The sequence below is a fragment of the Penicillium verrucosum genome, assembly GCF_028828655.1.
Source record: "Penicillium verrucosum strain IBT 35672 chromosome Unknown utg000003l_segment0_segment0, whole genome shotgun sequence".
Classification (NCBI taxonomy): Eukaryota; Fungi; Ascomycota; class Eurotiomycetes; order Eurotiales; family Aspergillaceae; genus Penicillium; species Penicillium verrucosum.
The window spans coordinates 93,997-111,118 of record NW_026643212.1 but is presented as its reverse complement, the minus strand read 5'-3'; the positions used below and the strand labels follow the sequence as shown (position 1 = coordinate 111,118).

At 50.3% G+C, this 17,122-nt stretch overlaps 8 protein-coding genes across 8 annotated transcripts; 2 read left to right on the top strand and 6 right to left on the bottom strand.

Annotated features, from left to right (window-relative positions):
- Positions 1–73: 73 nt before the first annotated feature.
- N7516_007834 (malate dehydrogenase) lies at positions 74–1,273 on the bottom strand (the record flags this gene model as incomplete). The annotated part of the gene is made up of 4 exons (XM_057220554.1): positions 74–667; positions 736–980; positions 1,037–1,154; positions 1,208–1,273. The coding sequence occupies 4 exons, from the start codon at positions 1,271–1,273 to the stop codon at positions 74–76; spliced, it is 1,023 nt and encodes a 340-aa protein (XP_057070826.1).
- An 839-nt stretch (positions 1,274–2,112) lies between these two features.
- Positions 2,113–3,254, bottom strand: N7516_007833 (golgi SNAP receptor complex member 2 family protein; the record flags this gene model as incomplete). Its single annotated transcript, XM_057220553.1, has 4 exons — positions 2,113–2,617; positions 2,672–2,853; positions 2,909–3,008; positions 3,189–3,254. 4 exons carry the CDS (start codon positions 3,252–3,254, stop codon positions 2,174–2,176), a joined length of 792 nt encoding a protein of 263 aa, XP_057070825.1. The 3' UTR covers positions 2,113–2,173.
- A 555-nt stretch (positions 3,255–3,809) lies between these two features.
- On the bottom strand, positions 3,810–4,223 carry N7516_007832 (uncharacterized protein; the record flags this gene model as incomplete). Its single annotated transcript, XM_057220552.1, has 2 exons — positions 3,810–3,857; positions 4,026–4,223. The coding sequence occupies 2 exons, from the start codon at positions 4,221–4,223 to the stop codon at positions 3,810–3,812; spliced, it is 246 nt and encodes an 81-aa protein (XP_057070824.1).
- Positions 4,224–4,590: 367 nt separating this feature from the next.
- N7516_007831 (uncharacterized protein) lies at positions 4,591–5,291 on the bottom strand (the record flags this gene model as incomplete). The annotated part of the gene is made up of 3 exons (XM_057220551.1): positions 4,591–4,663; positions 4,729–5,135; positions 5,241–5,291. 3 exons carry the CDS (start codon positions 5,289–5,291, stop codon positions 4,591–4,593), a joined length of 531 nt encoding a protein of 176 aa, XP_057070823.1.
- A 609-nt stretch (positions 5,292–5,900) lies between these two features.
- Positions 5,901–7,547, bottom strand: N7516_007830 (putative pyruvate dehydrogenase complex, dihydrolipoamide acetyltransferase component; the record flags this gene model as incomplete). Its single annotated transcript, XM_057220550.1, has 4 exons — positions 5,901–6,971; positions 7,038–7,261; positions 7,330–7,379; positions 7,438–7,547. The coding sequence occupies 4 exons, from the start codon at positions 7,545–7,547 to the stop codon at positions 5,901–5,903; spliced, it is 1,455 nt and encodes a 484-aa protein (XP_057070822.1).
- Positions 7,548–8,280: 733 nt separating this feature from the next.
- N7516_007829 (Arf family guanine nucleotide exchange factor SEC7) lies at positions 8,281–14,215 on the top strand (the record flags this gene model as incomplete). Its single annotated transcript, XM_057220549.1, has 4 exons — positions 8,281–10,043; positions 10,095–12,370; positions 12,423–13,809; positions 13,868–14,215. 4 exons carry the CDS (start codon positions 8,281–8,283, stop codon positions 14,202–14,204), a joined length of 5,763 nt encoding a protein of 1,920 aa, XP_057070821.1. The 3' UTR covers positions 14,205–14,215.
- A 155-nt stretch (positions 14,216–14,370) lies between these two features.
- On the bottom strand, positions 14,371–15,296 carry N7516_007828 (bifunctional precorrin-2 dehydrogenase/sirohydrochlorin ferrochelatase MET8; the record flags this gene model as incomplete). Its single annotated transcript, XM_057220548.1, has 3 exons — positions 14,371–14,500; positions 14,558–15,039; positions 15,117–15,296. The coding sequence occupies 3 exons, from the start codon at positions 15,294–15,296 to the stop codon at positions 14,371–14,373; spliced, it is 792 nt and encodes a 263-aa protein (XP_057070820.1).
- Positions 15,297–15,399: 103 nt separating this feature from the next.
- On the top strand, positions 15,400–17,093 carry N7516_007827 (ribose phosphate diphosphokinase subunit PRS1; the record flags this gene model as incomplete). The annotated part of the gene is made up of 5 exons (XM_057220547.1): positions 15,400–15,658; positions 15,715–15,724; positions 15,781–15,901; positions 15,956–17,010; positions 17,063–17,093. 5 exons carry the CDS (start codon positions 15,400–15,402, stop codon positions 17,091–17,093), a joined length of 1,476 nt encoding a protein of 491 aa, XP_057070819.1.
- Positions 17,094–17,122: the final 29 nt, after the last annotated feature.

Sequence of the window (17,122 nt, the reverse complement as noted above, 5' to 3'; positions counted from 1 at the left end):
GTCATACACTTTCATTATTACAAAAAAAAAACAAAAGTCACGACGAGATATGGATAGTTGTACAGAGAATTTTTCAAGGGTTGGCCTTGACGAAGTCAACACCCTTCTGGATGTTCTTCTTCAGGTCAGCCAGGCAGGCCTCGAGGAGACCCTGCTCGTACTCGTTGACCTCACCAACGGAGTGGATCTGCTCAACACCGTTGGGGCCGAGCTCGACGCGGGAAGCGAAGAAGTCAATACCCTGGTCCTTGTACAGAGGGGAGTCGACGAAGGTAGGCTCAATGACACCCTTCTCGCCCTGGGCGGCGCGGAGGAGAGACTCGGCGAAACGGGCACCAGCCATGGCCATGGAGAGGGTGGCGGAACCGGCACCGTCCTTGGCCTTGACAACCTCGTCACCACCGAACTGGATGCGGTTGACAAGGGCATCGCGGGCCTGGCCGGCGATGGAGGAGTGGTTGGACTGCGAAAGCAGGGGGACGATGGTCACACCGGAGTGGCCACCAACGACGGGGACAGCCTCGCCGGAGGGGTTGGTGTTCTGGACCTGCGAGATGAAGCGCGAGGCACGGACGACGTCAAGGGTGGTGACACCGAACAGACGCTTGGGGTCGTAGACGTTGCGGGCCTTGTAGACCTCGGCGACGATGGGGACGGTGGAGTTGACCTTTTTCATGATGGATGGTTAGTAAGGGCACCTAATTGTTGCGGTGATTGTGATTTTTTGCGACTTACGGGGTTAGCGATGACCAGAACGTGGGCCTTGGGGGCGGCCTCAGCGGCGGCCTTAGCAAGGTCGCGGACGATAGAGGCGTTGGTGTTGAAGAGGTCATCACGGGTCATACCGGGCTTGCGGGGAACACCAGCGGGAATGAGGATGATCTCGGAGCCCTCGAGGCAGTCACGGAGACCGGAAGCATCGGGGTTGTAGCCAGTAACAGTGCTGTTGGTGTTGATGTGGCTCAAATCAGCAGCGACACCTAAAACAAAGGTCAGTATTTGTTGTTGAATTGAGTAGAAATAATCATATTCATACCGGGTCCACCACGGATATCGTAGAGGGCGAGATCGGAAACACGGGGGTTGAGCTTCAGCAGCAGGGAGAGAGGCTGGCCAATACCACCGGCAGCACCGAGAACGGCGACCTTGGAGGCCTACACGAGGAGTTAGCTTTCCAATTAGAAGATAGAAAGGAATTGATACGCACATTGATAGCGGAGGCCGAGAAGGCACGCTTCTGGAAAAGGTTAACAGTACGACGAGCGGCAAACATGATTTGATATGTTGGAGAGAGAGAGAGATGAAGAGAAGAAGAAAGTTGGAAGGGGAAGGAGGAGATTCCGGTGAAAGAGATTGGGGGGGGCTCCACCTGAGAGGAAACACAACAGTTTCCGAGCTCCCGATGCTCGGCTGAGTTTACTTTTCAAGTAACTAGTTATATGGAGTATAACTAGTTATTGTACTTCTTTTAATTAATTAATTGTTATGTTGGAATTGTTTTAATTCTTACTTTACTATGACAATAATAATATTTTATTCCCATGCTACATATACTACATAGCTATATAGAATGGTTATAACATCCCGTTCCCGGAGCAATGGATGTGGACTTCTGCATGTGGTATCACATCATCTTGCCAAGGTAATTATTTTCATGTGTCAAAAGTACTTTAGCAGTTGGAGATATATAAAGATATAGATATATCTAGGGACAATGCCTTAAAGAAGAGACCGGCTTATATGCAATGGAAGGTGTATACTACATCTCCTCCATATCCTACATATAGTATACCCAGGTCATAGACAAGTTCCAATTTCACCCAATGCCTATGTACAATATATATTTAAGTAGTCGATAACGTGTCTACATCAGACCCATGCAATGTATTTGCATTTCACAAGAATAATAGCTAGTAATAGACCATAGTTGCATCTACCATATATGACCCCATAAATATATATACACTTACAATACCACACCCACAGCTAAACATAGACACTTGATTGGCAATAAGGACATCAATTGTAAAGACCAAACGCCGGCGCTGATGAACCCAATACAAGATACAGAATCACACCCTACCCAGGTAAACCCAGGTAAACCCCGAGAACCCTCGCCAGCTCCCAAATATACCCATCCAGGCAAAGACCAACAACACATAGCGATATAATCCTACCGCAAGAAGTGTAACACTGCCCAGCAGAACAAGAAGAAAATCATCACTCCGCCCCAGAAAATCCACTTATCCTGACGCGCCCGCCGCTCCACCATCCGGATTGTATCGCCGCTCACACCAAGGGTGTTTGCAACGCTGTATAGTCGCCGTTGCGTGCCCTTGAGTACTTCACGCTGCTGTCCCAGGTCGGTGAGGACCGCTCTTCCCCGGTCCAGGAAATCATCGAGTTGGTTGTGTGTGCTGGAGAAGAAGGATTGCTCGCGCAGCGCGTGGGTTTCGCGGTTGTAGTCTGCCGGGCTAGCGCCAAAGCCGAGACCGGAGGATGAGGGTGCAAAGGCGGAGGTACTCTGTGGGAGTGAGGATTGCGCATAGGGGTTCTCTGGTGTTGCGGCGTGGTGTGGGCGACGGCCTAGGAGTTCATTGTGGTTGCTAACTGATTGCTGGTATGGAGTCAGTATTGGAAGTACTCCATGAAAGGATTGCTGGGCACATACTGCATCCTCACGTTCTTTGCGGAGTCGATCGAATTGTGTCCGATAGTCTGCGAGCTCACTTCGGAAGTTCTTGATGCGGTCGAATGCCTTTTGTTGTTTCTCGGGAATCAGTTCCTTCTTGGAGAGCGCTGAGTAGTCATCGACGGTGCGGGAAAGTGATGCCAAGGAGGCTGCTAGCTGGCCTAGGAGCTTGAAGTCAATATATTGGGTTGCAAAGAGTCGGTGGTAGGAGCGCACCTTGTAACGCGGGTGACGAGGTGGTCGGGGACTGTGAAAAGGTGTCCAGATCACGGCGGATGGACGATGATTGCTTTAAAGCAGAGTTGAATAGCGAGTTCTGTTCATGTCAGCTGTGTAAACCTATCGCGGGGAAGTGCAATATACCATGTTGTGAACCCGTATAGATTAGTGGATTGCTTCGATACTCGGTAAGTCGTGGAAAAGGGAGCACTAGGGCTGGTAACGGGATGAGTATGAGGTAACAAGCTCCCGAGCTAATGACTTTCTTTTCACAAACACCCAAGGTGATCATCAACTGATCCAACCGGAGGCCAGATGGTCTTGTTTGGGCCCATTCTGACATAGTTCACCGCCTTCAGATACAATGCATTCTACAGTATATAACTGCAAGTCCTTGAGATATTTTTAGATTCTGCGAGGTATCTCCAGTTGTATCTGAGGTTCGAATATCTACACAAGTCGTGATCCCTAATAAGCTACATTTGCCAGGTCATATATAGAACGGGTGGTGGTATTATTCATAGTTCGTCAACAGCCTCTTTAATTCGCCCGCTGACCTTCGTCTTCTAAAAGAGGATCTATATGTCTCTGATGATCCGATGTCAAATAGAGCTAATGCCCCCTCTCTCGTTGGCTATTTATGTAATTACTTAACACGGGCTATCACAGGTCTCCGCTATCTCCTAGGGCTTTAACGCAGTGACTTTTCACGCAACCTCAAAATATACCCTTTCCAAGGCTTCTATTCTCTCAGTGAGATTTGCCAGTTGCTCTTCCATGTCTCCGATGGCTTTCGCTTTTGCAGCCATTTCTTCTTTCTTTTTTTTCCACTTGGCGCTTGTAAGCCAATAGGTCGCTTCCTGCATGCAGAGGTTATATAAGGCCCATGCAATCCAAGCTACCCCATATAGGTGTGCACTCCAATGCGGGGATGGTGCCGAAGACACTGAAGTTTCATTAGTAAAGTGTTTTCCCGGCTGGAGAATTATAACATACCCGCAAACTCCGACGGGCAACCAAAAAAGGATGGGAACAGGCTCTGGATAAGCAACTATGTACAGTTAGCGTCTATCCATACATCGAGGTAAACATTTAGGATGGAGGTGTGACTTACAAGGAATGCAACTTGAAGAGCGACGAGCTGAGTTCCGAAGGACAGCTTCCGAGCCACAGGAAGCGAGCGAAAGGTTTCTCCAATGATGGATTTGGAGGGACAAAAGGCGAGGACGGAAATAGTTGCAATGCCGATCAAGATCACAAGAGAAGCAATCTGTGTTGCGAAAAGATAAAATTGGTTTGGAGAAGACGCCATTAAGAGAAGTTGTGGTGAGAGAATTTCTGATGGGAGAAGTTGGGATGGGAGAAGTTGATTAAAAGTCGGACTAAAGGATTAAGTCTTCTATTGGGAAGGAGGCCTTGGAGTCCAAAGTAGGCAAGAGCCAAAGAAGTAGACTCCCCCCTTCGACAAACATTTTCACTTGCTAAGAACTAGAGGCCCTCACCTCCTTTCCAGTATCGCAGGTCCTTGATGTAAGAATGTAGAGTAGTCCTAAATTCAAAAGGAAAATGATATCGTCATTAAGGTACTGGTACAGTCAATCCAATCCGACTTTATTTCGCCAAATAAATAAAATGCAAAACCATAGAAGAGCTGGGATGGTATATCAAGAATAAAGCAATCATGCAACACCGAAACGAAAGAGATGAAACGCTGCACCTCTATTTGGGGGGAACTTGTTCTGCAGGAACCACCTAGGCCATGGGTTAGCATCATCGTTGTACTCATATATCACTGCGGAAATACACGCAGAACTTACTTGCTGACCAAGTAGTCCACTGCACCAAAGATCCCGACAGCACCGGCAGATAGTCCGACCAACTCCCAGGAGAGGTTGCCCCGCGCGTGTTGCTTGTAGGCACCGAAGCCAAGGCCTGCACCGACCACAGTTGCAATAGCGGCATTCGCAAGGAAGACAGGGTTGCTAGTGTTTTCACAGATGCCATGTCTCTTCACCTTGTCGGCCTTGGCCTTCTTCTTTTCCTCGTCCTCTCGCTTCTTCTTCTCCTCGACTTCGCGCTCTATCCGCTCCGCTTGGGTGGTGGTTTGAACATCTTGCTTGAGGAAGGCGGGATCCACAGTCTGCACATGGGGGCTATCAACGTCGATCAACGAGGCCGTGCTCTCGGATTCATCGTGGTAGACTCCGCCCACAGGGGAGCGCGGCTGGAGTATATGTTAGTTGTGTGTAGGGGCTATTTGGTACTATAGACAACTCACGCCTGTCATTTGTTAGTATTGTAATTTAGACATAGGAACTTGTATACTTACGTCCTCAGGGGACTGCTTGGGGCCCTTTGCAGCTGCGTCGGCGTAAGACATGGTGATGCGCGTGAGGTTATTATAAGGTGATGTAACGATTCTGGGGAAACCCTAGTCAGTACCTAAAACACTAATATAGGCAGAACACCTAGAACAGAAGAAGAGATAAACATACCAGAAACGAGATGTGGGAATGAAGGGAGTTAGGGGAAAAGGAAGGATTTATACCAAGGAAGCTTGGGGGGTGTGACATCACGTCATTGACCTGGGCCCACTACCAAGGTTCCAGATGTTGATCTCATAGCTGTATGCTGTACCTAATGTTAGTACATACCTAGGTATGTATAGTTATATAACTATGACCTTGAATATATTCTAAGACATCTTATCCTCTATTGAAGTAGTTAGTTCAAATAATAACTCAATTAGTATATATGTTGTATGGTCCTGACCGAAGGCTTCAGCCACCTACGTGATCAGGTATTCCCCAACACCTTGGCCAAAACCATTAAAAACCAATATAGAATAAGTCGAGGGAAATTCCATTGAGAGAATTTAAAGCTGCTAAAGAGATCAAAAACAAATGGGACCTATGTAATGGTCTAATGGGGGAGACAAGGTGTTTTAATACAGATTACAGATAAGTCAGAACAAAAAGAGCTTTGCTGTTTACAGCAGAAGCTCCAGAGGGTTCTCGACGACCTTCTTCAGCTCCTTGATCCATTCACCACCAACGGCGCCGTCAACCACCTTGTGGTCGAAGCTACCAGTCACGACGATCTGGTCGTCCCACTCGGTAACGGTGCCCTCCTCGGTCTCGACGGGAACAGCGACCTTGCGGGTAGTGCCAACAGCCAGGATACCGGCCTGCGGGGGGTTGATGACAGCGGTGAAGCGCTCGACAGCAGCGTTCATGCCCATGTTGGAGATGGTGAAAGTGCCGCCCTGGTACTCCTCGGGCTTAAGCTTGTTCTCGCGGGCACGCTTGCCAAGGTCCTTGATCTGCTTGGAGATGCTGGAAAGTCCGAGACCCTGAACGTTCTTGACGACGGGGGTGATCAGACCGGAAGGGGTAGACACAGCGACGCTGATGTCAGCGGTGTTGTGCTGACGGATCACGGCCTGGCCGTTCTCCTCGCGCCAGCTGGAGTTAACCTGGGGGACCTTGAGAAGGGCAACAGCGCATGCCTTGACCAAAAAGTCGTTGACCGAAAGCTTGTACTGACCCTCAGCGGAAGCGTTAAGGGCCTGGCGGAGCTTCATAAGCTTGGTAACCGAGAGAGTGGTGGAAACAAAGTAGTGGGGGTTCTCGGCCATGGACTGCTTCAGACGGTTGGCAATGGTCTTGCGCATCGAGCTGACGGGGATTTCCTCGAAGGAAGCCTCGGTGGAGACAGCAGTGGTGGCGGGCTTGGCCTTCTCAACGTCCTCCTTGGTGATGACACCACCACGACCGGTACCCTTGAGGCCCTTGATGGACACACCCTTCTCGAGGGCCAAGACCTTAGCGGCGGGGCTGATAGTGGGCTCACGGTCAATGCTGGGCTGGAGCTTCTCGCCCGAGGTCTCGGGCTCTTGCGCGGCGGGTGCCTCCTCGGCAGGGGCAGGAGCTGAGGGCTCAGCGCTCTTAGGCTCCTCCTTCTGCTCAGCGGGGGCAGGCTTGTCACCACCGGCATCAGCCAGAGTGAAAGACTCGAAGGCGGAGACATCAGCACCTTCCTCAACAAGGACGGCAATGGGCTATATCGGGAAAGCAAGTTAGATTGACAAATCACTCCCCACGGAGAAAACCGGGAAATTTCTTACCTGGCCAACAGCGACGTCCTTCTCGCCGCTCTCCTTCAGAACCTTGGCGAGGACACCCTCATCCTGGAACTCAAAATCCATCTGTGCCTTGTCGGTTTCGATCTCTACCAGGACATCGCCGGGCTGGAGGGCATCTCCGGCATTCTTCTGCCACACGCCGATGTTTCCGGCGGTCATTGTCGGTGAAAGAGCCGGCATGCTGATGAGTGTGTGGGGAGGGAAAGCTATGGATAGACATGTTAGAATTGGTGTATGGGAGAAAGGAATGAAAGGAATAAATCAATTGTCATACACTTCGAGGCATAGAAGCGGGAAAGGGCAGAGAGCGCAGGCACCTGGGTCCTAGTGGAAACATCATTAGCATCAATCTGTAATCACAATTGGTATTAGTGGAACATACTGAATCACCTCCTGGAGCTTAGAGGAGACCTGGGGCCGGCGCATAGCGGCGGCACCTCTGGACATGAACATGGCGCTCGGGGTGCGCATCCGAATAGCTGACGCAACCATGGTGCCTGAGACTTGTTGTGATTATAAAAAGGAAAGGAATAAAGGCCCTTGACGCTGATATGAGAAAATAAGAAGATCCCGGCACAGAGGAAACGTGAAGGCCCGAGAATGGATAAGGTTGGGGTGGAAGGAGATGCCTCTAAATCACGAACTTTTCTGTTGAGCTACCTGTGGCTCCCGGTGAGAGGAGCGGCAGCGGCCTCTTCCGATGTAGTCACGTGTTGTAATTTACAGGCTCAAGCTCCGGGTACGTGTATTATTGTTTTTTTTAGGGGTGTCTTTCTCACCGCCTTTACTATACTCATAAGAAGGACATTGGAAAGCATTTCAAAGCAAGTTAGCTAGCTTAGGGAAATATTTACTTGAGTCAAATTCTTATTAATGCCATTATTTTGACATTTATATGCTTATATTTTCTATTATAAAGGGTACATAATATATATGACAGATGGATAGTACAGGCATACATAGGTTTACCGAACCGGACAATCAACATTCTGCTTAGCAAAAAAAGCCGGTGAGAGCCTGTGGAATCTCCGGCTCCAGCCAAACCTTCCAAACCTTCCAAGGTTGGAAGAATCCTTGGCTGAGGTAAGCATGCATTAGTCCCGATTCGGAGAAGACACGCAGCCCCCGTCCTTACATGTCATCGCGATCGTTTCAAGCTTCCCCACGTTTGCTCGTTCGATGTTTCTGATCTAATTAGATCACTCCGCCCGGAGTCTCCTTGACCATGGCGGACACCGAAATCGGCCCTGAGCCGACTCAATCCATTGATATGCCTGAGAAACCCGCCGAGACCCCCGACGTACCTCCTACAGTAACAAACCCCGACGAGTCAACGCTGCCCGAGCAGACTGAATCACAAGAACCAAACCAGAACGGTGACGAGGAAGTATCCGAGCGTCAGGACGATGAAGAAAAACCAGACGTGCCGGCCAAGGACGAGCCTGAACAGACTGAACATGAACCCCAAACAAACGGTCCACCCACGATTCAGGAACCACCCCGGGAGGACAACGATGCGATAGAAAACAGGCTGCGATCGGACTCGCGGTCAACAACTGCTACGTTTATGACGCAGCGATCTACCCCGGTTAGCTCGACAGTATTCATTGTCACGGCTCTGGACAACATTGCTGCTTCGCGGGACGCCCGGAGGGACAAAAAGCTAGAGGATGCCACACAGGTGGCCCTGGCTAATATCAAGCAACCTGATGGACAAGCAATTGACCCGGAGCTTATCTTCCGTCCTCTACATCTAGCAAGCAAAGCCCTCAGCATTCCTCTGCAGGTAACTGCATTGGACTGCATTGGAAAGCTGATCACATACTCCTATTTCGCATTCCCATCCGCCGAGACAGAGAACAATGCCACCCGCGAACAGCCTCCACTTATCGAGCGTGCTATCGATGCGATCTGCGACTGCTTCGAGAATGAAGCCACCGCGGTTGAAATTCAACAGCAGATCATCAAATCGCTGTTGGCAGCGGTCCTGAACGATAAGATTGTGGTGCATGGAGCTGGTCTCCTGAAAGCTGTCCGCCAAATTTACAACATCTTTATCTACTCCAAGTCCAGTCAAAACCAACAGATCGCTCAGGGGTCGCTTACACAAATGGTTAGCACGGTCTTTGATCGAGTGCGGACACGGATGGACCTCAAAGAGCTCCGAGTGCGAGAGCTGGAAAAGCCATCCTCCACTCTCGATGCATCGGCGAGTGATGTGGGCCAAAACTCGGAGGCGGCTTCCATGTCTGTGGCTGATCAGCCCGTAACCAAAGACCCAACTGGTGAGAAGCTCACCTTACAGAGTTTCGAGTCGCCTAAGGAAGTTACCACTGTCAACGACAATGCGCCGACTACAGTCACGCGTGCTAAGCGATCAGCAACGAGGTCGATGTCGGGCATCCCCGAGGAGAGAGACGATGATAGCTCGGCCGAAGACGACGTGGACGAGATTTATGTCAAGGATGCCTTTTTGGTTTTCCGAGCGCTCTGCAAGTTGAGCCATAAAGTTTTGACTCACGAGCAGCAGCAAGATGTCAAATCCCAGAACATGAGGTCGAAGCTACTTTCGCTGCACTTGATCCACTATCTCATCAACAACCACACCGCCACCTTTATATCCCCTCTGGCAGCAATCAAGAACAGCTCATCCAGCGTCGATGGGATGAATCTTCTTCTAGCTGTACGGCCCCATTTGTGCCTAAGTCTAAGTCGCAATGGCTCGAGCGCCGTTCCTCACGTCTTCAAAGTTTGCTGTGAAATTTTCTGGCTGATGCTGAAGGACATGCGAGTTATGATGAAAAAGGAACTCGAGGTGTTCTTGAAAGAAATTTATCTGGCTATCCTCGAGAAGCGCGGGGCCCCTGCATTCCAAAAGCAGTACTTCATGGAGATCCTGGAGAGACTAGGTGGTGATCCACGCGCTCTGGTTGAGATCTATCTCAACTATGACTGTGACAGAACCGCGCTGGAGAATATATTCCAAAAGTATGTATTACTGAATTATTGGTCTTCTTCGACATGAACTAACCTTCTTAGTATCATTGAGCAATTGTCCCGGTACTCGAGTATACCGGTTGTAACATCATCTTCTCAGCAGCATCAGTACCAAGAACAGCACACAAAAATTTCATCTATTGGTTCTGAATGGCACCACCGAGGAACTCTTCCTCCTTCCTTGACAAGTGCCCACATTATCCCTACTCCGCCGCCCCCAATGCCTCACATTCCATCAGAGTACGGGTTGAAGCAGCAGGGTCTGGAATGTCTTGTGGAGATGCTGCGCTCACTGGACAACTGGGCCACACATCGCATTGATGAACAGCCCGAGGCAGCCATTCCCTCTAAATCGATCGACAACTCCCGCGAGTCCTTGGACACAAGCGTGCTTGTTTCACCGCACCCTGAGTCCTTCGAGAGTGGGACCGGCCGGTCCACACCAATGCCCGAAGACGATCCAAACCAGATTGAAAAAGTCAAGCAACGAAAGATTGCTCTCACAAATGCCGTCCAGCAATTCAATTTCAAGCCTAAGCGTGGCATCAAGGCCTTCCTAAAGGAAGGCTTCATCAAATCCGAGTCTCCCGAAGAGATTGCCAGCTTCATGCTTCGCACAGACCGCATTGACAAGGCCATGCTGGGAGAGTATCTTGGTGAGGGAGAGCCGGAAAACATTGCCATTATGCATGCTTTTGTCGATCTGATGGAATTTACGAAGCGACGCTTCGTTGAATCCCTGCGCTCGTTTTTGCAGCATTTCCGCCTGCCTGGTGAAGCCCAAAAGATCGATCGGTTTATGCTGAAGTTTGCCGAGCGGTATACAACTCAAAATCCCAATGCCTTCGCCAACGCTGACACTGCATATGTGCTTGCGTACTCTGTGATTTTACTTAACACAGATCAGCACAGTTCGAAAATGAAGGGCCGCCGTATGACCAAGGAGGACTTCATCAAGAACAACCGCGGGATCAATGACAACCAAGACCTGCCATCTGACTATCTTGGGACGATTTATGAGGAGATTGGAAGCAACGAAATCGTGCTATACACCGAGCAGGAACATGCTGCCAACCTCAACCCTCAACCCCCCGCTCCCACCGGCCTGGCCACCAGAGCCGGACAGGTATTTGCTACCGTTGGACGAGACATCCAGGGTGAGAAATACGCACAGGCTTCCGAGGAAATGGCGAACAAGACGGAACAACTCTATCGTTCCCTCATTCGAGCCCAACGCAAGACAGCGGTTAAAGATGCGCTTTCGCACTTCATTCCCGCAACGTCAGATCGTCATGTTGGGTCAATGTTCAACGTCACCTGGATGTCTTTCCTATCTGGTCTGTCTGCGCCGATGCAGGACACGTCGAACCTGCAAACCATCCGTCTCTGCATGGAAGGACTCAAACTGTCCATCCGGATCAGCTGTGCCTTCGGCTTAGAGACTCCTCGTGTGGCATTTGTGACGGCTTTGGCAAAGTTCACTAACCTCGGAAACGTGAGGGAGATGATGGCCAAAAATGTCGAGGCCCTGAAAGCCTTGCTCGACGTCGCCTTTACCGAGGGCAACCACCTCCAAGGTTCGTGGCGGGATGTTTTGACATGTGTCAGTCAACTTGATCGGCTCCAACTCTTGAGTGATGGTGTTGATGAGGGGTCGCTGCCTGATGTTTCAAGGGCACCATCATCAGCAGATACCTCCCGCAGATCTATGCAAAGTACACGACGCGCTCGCCCTCGTTCTGTGAATGGGCCAACTGCTTTCCGTCCAGAAATTGCCATGGAGAGCCGTTCGGCAGATATGATACGTGGCGTGGACCGTATCTTCACCAATACTGCCAATCTGTCGCATGAGGCCATTATCGACTTCGTTCGGGCCTTGAGTGAGGTCAGCTGGCAAGAAATTCAATCTTCCGGTCACACTGATTCGCCCCGAACATACAGTTTGCAGAAGCTCGTCGAGATCAGTTACTACAACATGACTCGTGTCAGAATTGAGTGGTCTAAGATCTGGGACGTCTTGGGTCAGCACTTTAACCAAGTTGGCTGCCACTCTAATACCATGGTTGTCTTCTTTGCCTTGGATTCGCTCCGGCAACTTTCGATGCGCTTCATGGAGATCGAGGAGTTGCCTGGCTTCAAGTTCCAAAAGGATTTCCTTAAGCCTTTCGAACATGTGATGGCAAACAGCACCACCGCCGCTGTCAAGGACATGATTCTGCGGTGTCTGATCCAGATGATCCAGGCCCGTGGCGACAATATCCGTTCGGGATGGAAGACCATGTTTGGTGTCTTCACAGTCGCAGCACGGGAACCCTATGGTAAGCCTTGTTGCTCAAATCACTCTGTCGCTCTCGCTAACGCATCAAACAGAGGGAATCGTAAATATGGCTTTTGACCATGTCACCCAGGTCTACAACACTAGATTTGGCATAGTGATCACCCAAGGTGCCTTCGCAGATCTCATTGTATGCCTGACTGAATTCTCAAAGAACTCCAAGTTCCAAAAGAAATCGCTGCAGGCAATTGAGACCCTCAGGTCTACCGTCACCAAAATGCTACGGACCCCAGAATGTCCCCTGTCGCACCGCGGTGCCTCGGCGGCCACCTTCCAGGACAATGGAACCAATCTTGCTAAACAACTTACCCGTCAATCACAAGAGGAGCAGTTCTGGTATCCGATTCTCATTGCATTCCAGGATGTGCTTATGACAGGAGATGATCTCGAGGTCCGCTCACGGGCACTCACATACCTCTTCGATACGCTAATCCGACACGGTGGCGATTTCCCAAGGGACTTTTGGGATGTCCTCTGGAGACAGCTTCTCTGCCCGATTTTCGTGGTCCTGCAGTCCAAGTCTGAAATGTCTAAAGTTCCAAACCACGAAGACCTTTCCGTTTGGCTTTCCACAACAATGATCCAGGCGCTACGGAACATGATTACCCTGTTCACGCACTATTTTGATGCTTTGGAGTACATGCTGAGCCGATTCCTGGAACTGTTGACATTATGTATTTGTCAAGAAAATGACACGATTGCACGAATTGGCAGCAACTGCCTGCAACAGCTGATTTTGCAGAATGTTGCAAAGTTCAAACAGGGGCACTGGTCCCAGATTGTTGGGGCCTTCGTGGAGCTTTTCAGCAAAACGACAGCTTATGAACTTTTCACGGCTGCTGTATCGACGTCTAAGCCAGCAGAGGCAGTTAACGGGGACCTCACGCAGTCTCCGGATGCTGCTGTAGCAACAGCAGATTTGCCTGATGCGTTGGAGCCCAACGGATCCCAAAGCGCGTCTTCTCTCCATGAAAGTGGAGATCCTCCTGTCCAAAGTGAAGCCCGCGCTGAATTAGAGGACTATCGCCCTCAGTCAGACCAGCAACAACCTGCAGCTGTCACTGCAGCTCGGCGTCGTTACTTCAACCGCATAATCACGAACTGTGTTCTGCAGCTCCTCATGATTGAAACTGTCCACGAACTTTTCTCGAATGAAACTGTCTATGCCCAGATCCCCAGTGTTGAGCTCCTCCGGCTCATGGGGCTGCTGAAAAAGAGTTACCAGTTCGCGAAGAAGTTCAACGAGGATAAAGACTTGCGGATGCAACTCTGGCGCCAGGGATTCATGAAACAACCTCCTAATCTATTGAAGCAGGAGAGCGGCAGTGCCTCCACCTACGTGCATATTCTTTTCCGAATGTATCACGACGAGCGAGAGGAAAGACGGAGCAGTCGCGCAGAGACTGAGGCTGCACTCATTCCGTAAGTTAATTCTCCCTGGTTTTTCCTCTCCCTTCCCGTTCATTGCTAATTCCACTAGACTTTGTGCGGACATTATTCGCAGTTTCGTTCGCCTTGAAGAAGACACCCAGCACCGCAACATCGTCGCTTGGCGTCCGGTGGTGGTCGATGTCATTGATGGATATACCAACTTCCCGCAAGATGACTTTAATAAACATATCGAGACCTTCTACCCGCTCGGAGTTGAGCTTCTGAGCCGTGATCTCAACCCGGAGATTCGCGTTGCCCTCCAGTCTCTACTGCGCCGGATCGGCGAGGTCCGACTGGGCATTGCTCCGCCCAGTCCCCTGGACGTCCCTATCAGCCCGCGCAGCTCCGTCTCCCAAAAGGCCTCGCGCCGCGATAGCCAGGTTTGACTTACTGCATGATTTTTTTTTGGATATCCTCGCCGCGGGCTTGATTTTCGGCGTTTTATAACCCGAGTCTTCGGGGTTTTGTGTTGTCACACGAGCATTTTGTTCTACTTTAGAGATGCATAGCTGCTGTATTGATAAGAAAACATTTCTTGATTTGTTCTTTATTTTACTTATTTTGTACTTCCTCTGAAGTTGGGATCTTACCCGACTCATAAAAGGATAATACGCTGTCCATGTCCTTTTCAGTCATCTGTACAAGCTCATCGAGGCTCCATTTCTCGCAGACACCGGACATCCTATGATCATTAGTTTACACTTTATTACTGAAGAGGAACCGGGGTATTATAACCCACCATTTCATTCTCTTAGGGCCTTGGTCAGGATTCGGCGCAACCTCCCGGAGCTTCTTCCGGAGCTTTCCCACATTCTCAATAGCTGCCCCCATGTTCGCTGGCAGAGTCTCGGCGATCTTTTTCCGCACAATACTGGCCAGCTTGGGCCCGTTTCCATTTGTGCTGACCATGACCTGCAATGGCCCATCGCGGTGAACACTCCCAAAATAGAAATCACATTCAGGCGGGACATCAGCAATGTTGGCAGTAATTCGCCTCTCCTTGCAGAGTCTCCAGACCTGTGTTGAAGCCTCCGGGTCGTCGATGGCACAGAGCACCATGTCCACGTTGTCGAGATCGGATGGCTCAAAGTTTCGATCGACGTGTGAGACTTGGTTTTCTGTCACCCTGAAGGCCACTTCTTCGTTTAGTCCAGCGGCGGGGCAAACCACAGTGACTCGGGCATCGGCATTGAGAGCGTGGAGGATTCGTCCTGCAGCAACCTAGCAAAGATATATAGATCAGTCCCCAGCCTCAAAAAGAACACGAGATATAGCTATTATCAATATCAATCACGTACCTCTCCACCACCTACGACTAGTACATGTTTGTCTTTAATTTGCCAAGCAAGTATTAATGACCCTCCACCTTGTACTTCTGGGAACTTTGACATGGTGGGATGTGAGAGAATGATGCAACTTCCCTCCCGTTTATCGGCCCTCCGATAAAGAAAACCTGTACGGTGGGCCATACAAACCATCCCCGCAGTATTCCCGAGCTTTTCCCTTCCGAACTTTTTTTTTTTTTCTTTTTCTCTCTCTTCCTTTCACGTCACTCATGTTTTTTTCTTAAATCATTAAATCATGCGGGGCGTCCATATATTTTCGGGAAATTCCCACCCCGGCCTTGCAGATACTATATGCGAGCGTTTAGGCACTGTGCCTGCCAAAGCTAACCTAGGAAAATTTGCCAATGGCGAGACCAGTGTCAATATCGGTACCTCAGTGCGGAACCAGGATGTTTACATCATTCAAAGTGGTAGCGAGAAGATTAACGATAGTGTTATGGAGCTCCTGATCATGATCTCAGCATGCAAGGGTGGCTCAGCGAAGTCCATTACAGGTATGTTGACGATGACTCCAGATACAAAAGCTTACCCCACTAACTCGTTTCTCTAGCGGTCATGCCGTATGCTGCCCGTCCTGTTTGACTCAAATCACAAACCATGCTGACTCTCAAATGAGATATTTCCCATACTCCCGCCAATCCAAGAAGAAGAGTCATCGTGGTGCCATCACGGCCCGCATGCTTGCCAATCTCCTCACGATCGCTGGCGTGGACCATGTGATCACCATGGACCTGCACGTATGTTTCTATGCGATGTTGAGTTTTGTAATATGGATATTGATGGGCTCCTAGGCATCCCAGATGCAAGGATTCTTCGGAAAGCCGGTCGACAACCTCTTTGCCGAACCCTTCATTGCCCGCTGGCTCCGGATGAATGTTCCCGGCTGGAAAGACGCTGTGGTGGTTAGCAAGAATGCTGGCGGAACCAAGCGAGTCACCTCGCTGGCTGATACTTTGAAGCTCAACTTCGGTATCGTGACAACGGATCGTCGGCGCCCGAAGGTCTCCGTGGCCACTATGTCCGATAGCACAGTCTTCTTCGATGCTGTGGATGAAGATCCCATCTCAACCAAGGACCCACTGCCTTTCGAGCTTCATATGCATAGGTCTAATAGGACACCTGCTACACCTCCCATTCCGGAAGAGCCGGAGCCAGTCACTCCCCCTCCTGCGCAGTATCTTCTGCGCCCGGAAACCCCACCTGCGGCTCGCCGCCCATCGGAGCTGGAAGCAGCATACGAATACACGGACGTGCGTGTGCGGGATGTGATCACCGGTCGCCTGGTCCAAGGTCAATTGGTTGATGATGACTATCGTATCAACGAAGAGGCACAGTCTGGCGGCGCCACACCAGGAGGTGGCAGCAGCAACCATGACAACACAGAGGCTATTCCTGATTCTATGGTTAACTCCATCATCTCCAACGCCTCATCACAGCCTCCTGATCATGCGCTTGGTGGCTCATTTGATGCAGTGGAGTCTGACGACGAAGCTAGTGTCTGTGGCGGCCATGTCGACGAAAGGACCATCACGCTGGTGGGTGAGGTGCGTGACCGATCTGTCTTCCTTGTCGATGATATGATTGACAAGAGCGGATCGTGGATCGCGGCTGCAGAGACTGTCGTCAAGCGCGGTGGGGCCAGCAAGGTTTACTGTATTGCCACCCACGGATTGTTCGGGGAGAACTCCTTGGATCAGATGGAAGCTTGTCGCTCAATCGATCACATTGTCGTGACCAACACTTTCCCGATCTCACCGTCGATGTTGCGGAGATCCAAAAAGTTGATTGTCATTGACGTATCGAGTCTATTGGCAGAGAGCATCCGGAGGCACCATTATGGCGAGAGGTTTGTTTTCACCGACCCTGATGTCGTGTGACCATCTACTAACGACGAGCAGCGTCTCGGCTCTCTTCCACCTTAACGATTGATGAGGCATATGGCAGTAACGAGGAAAAAA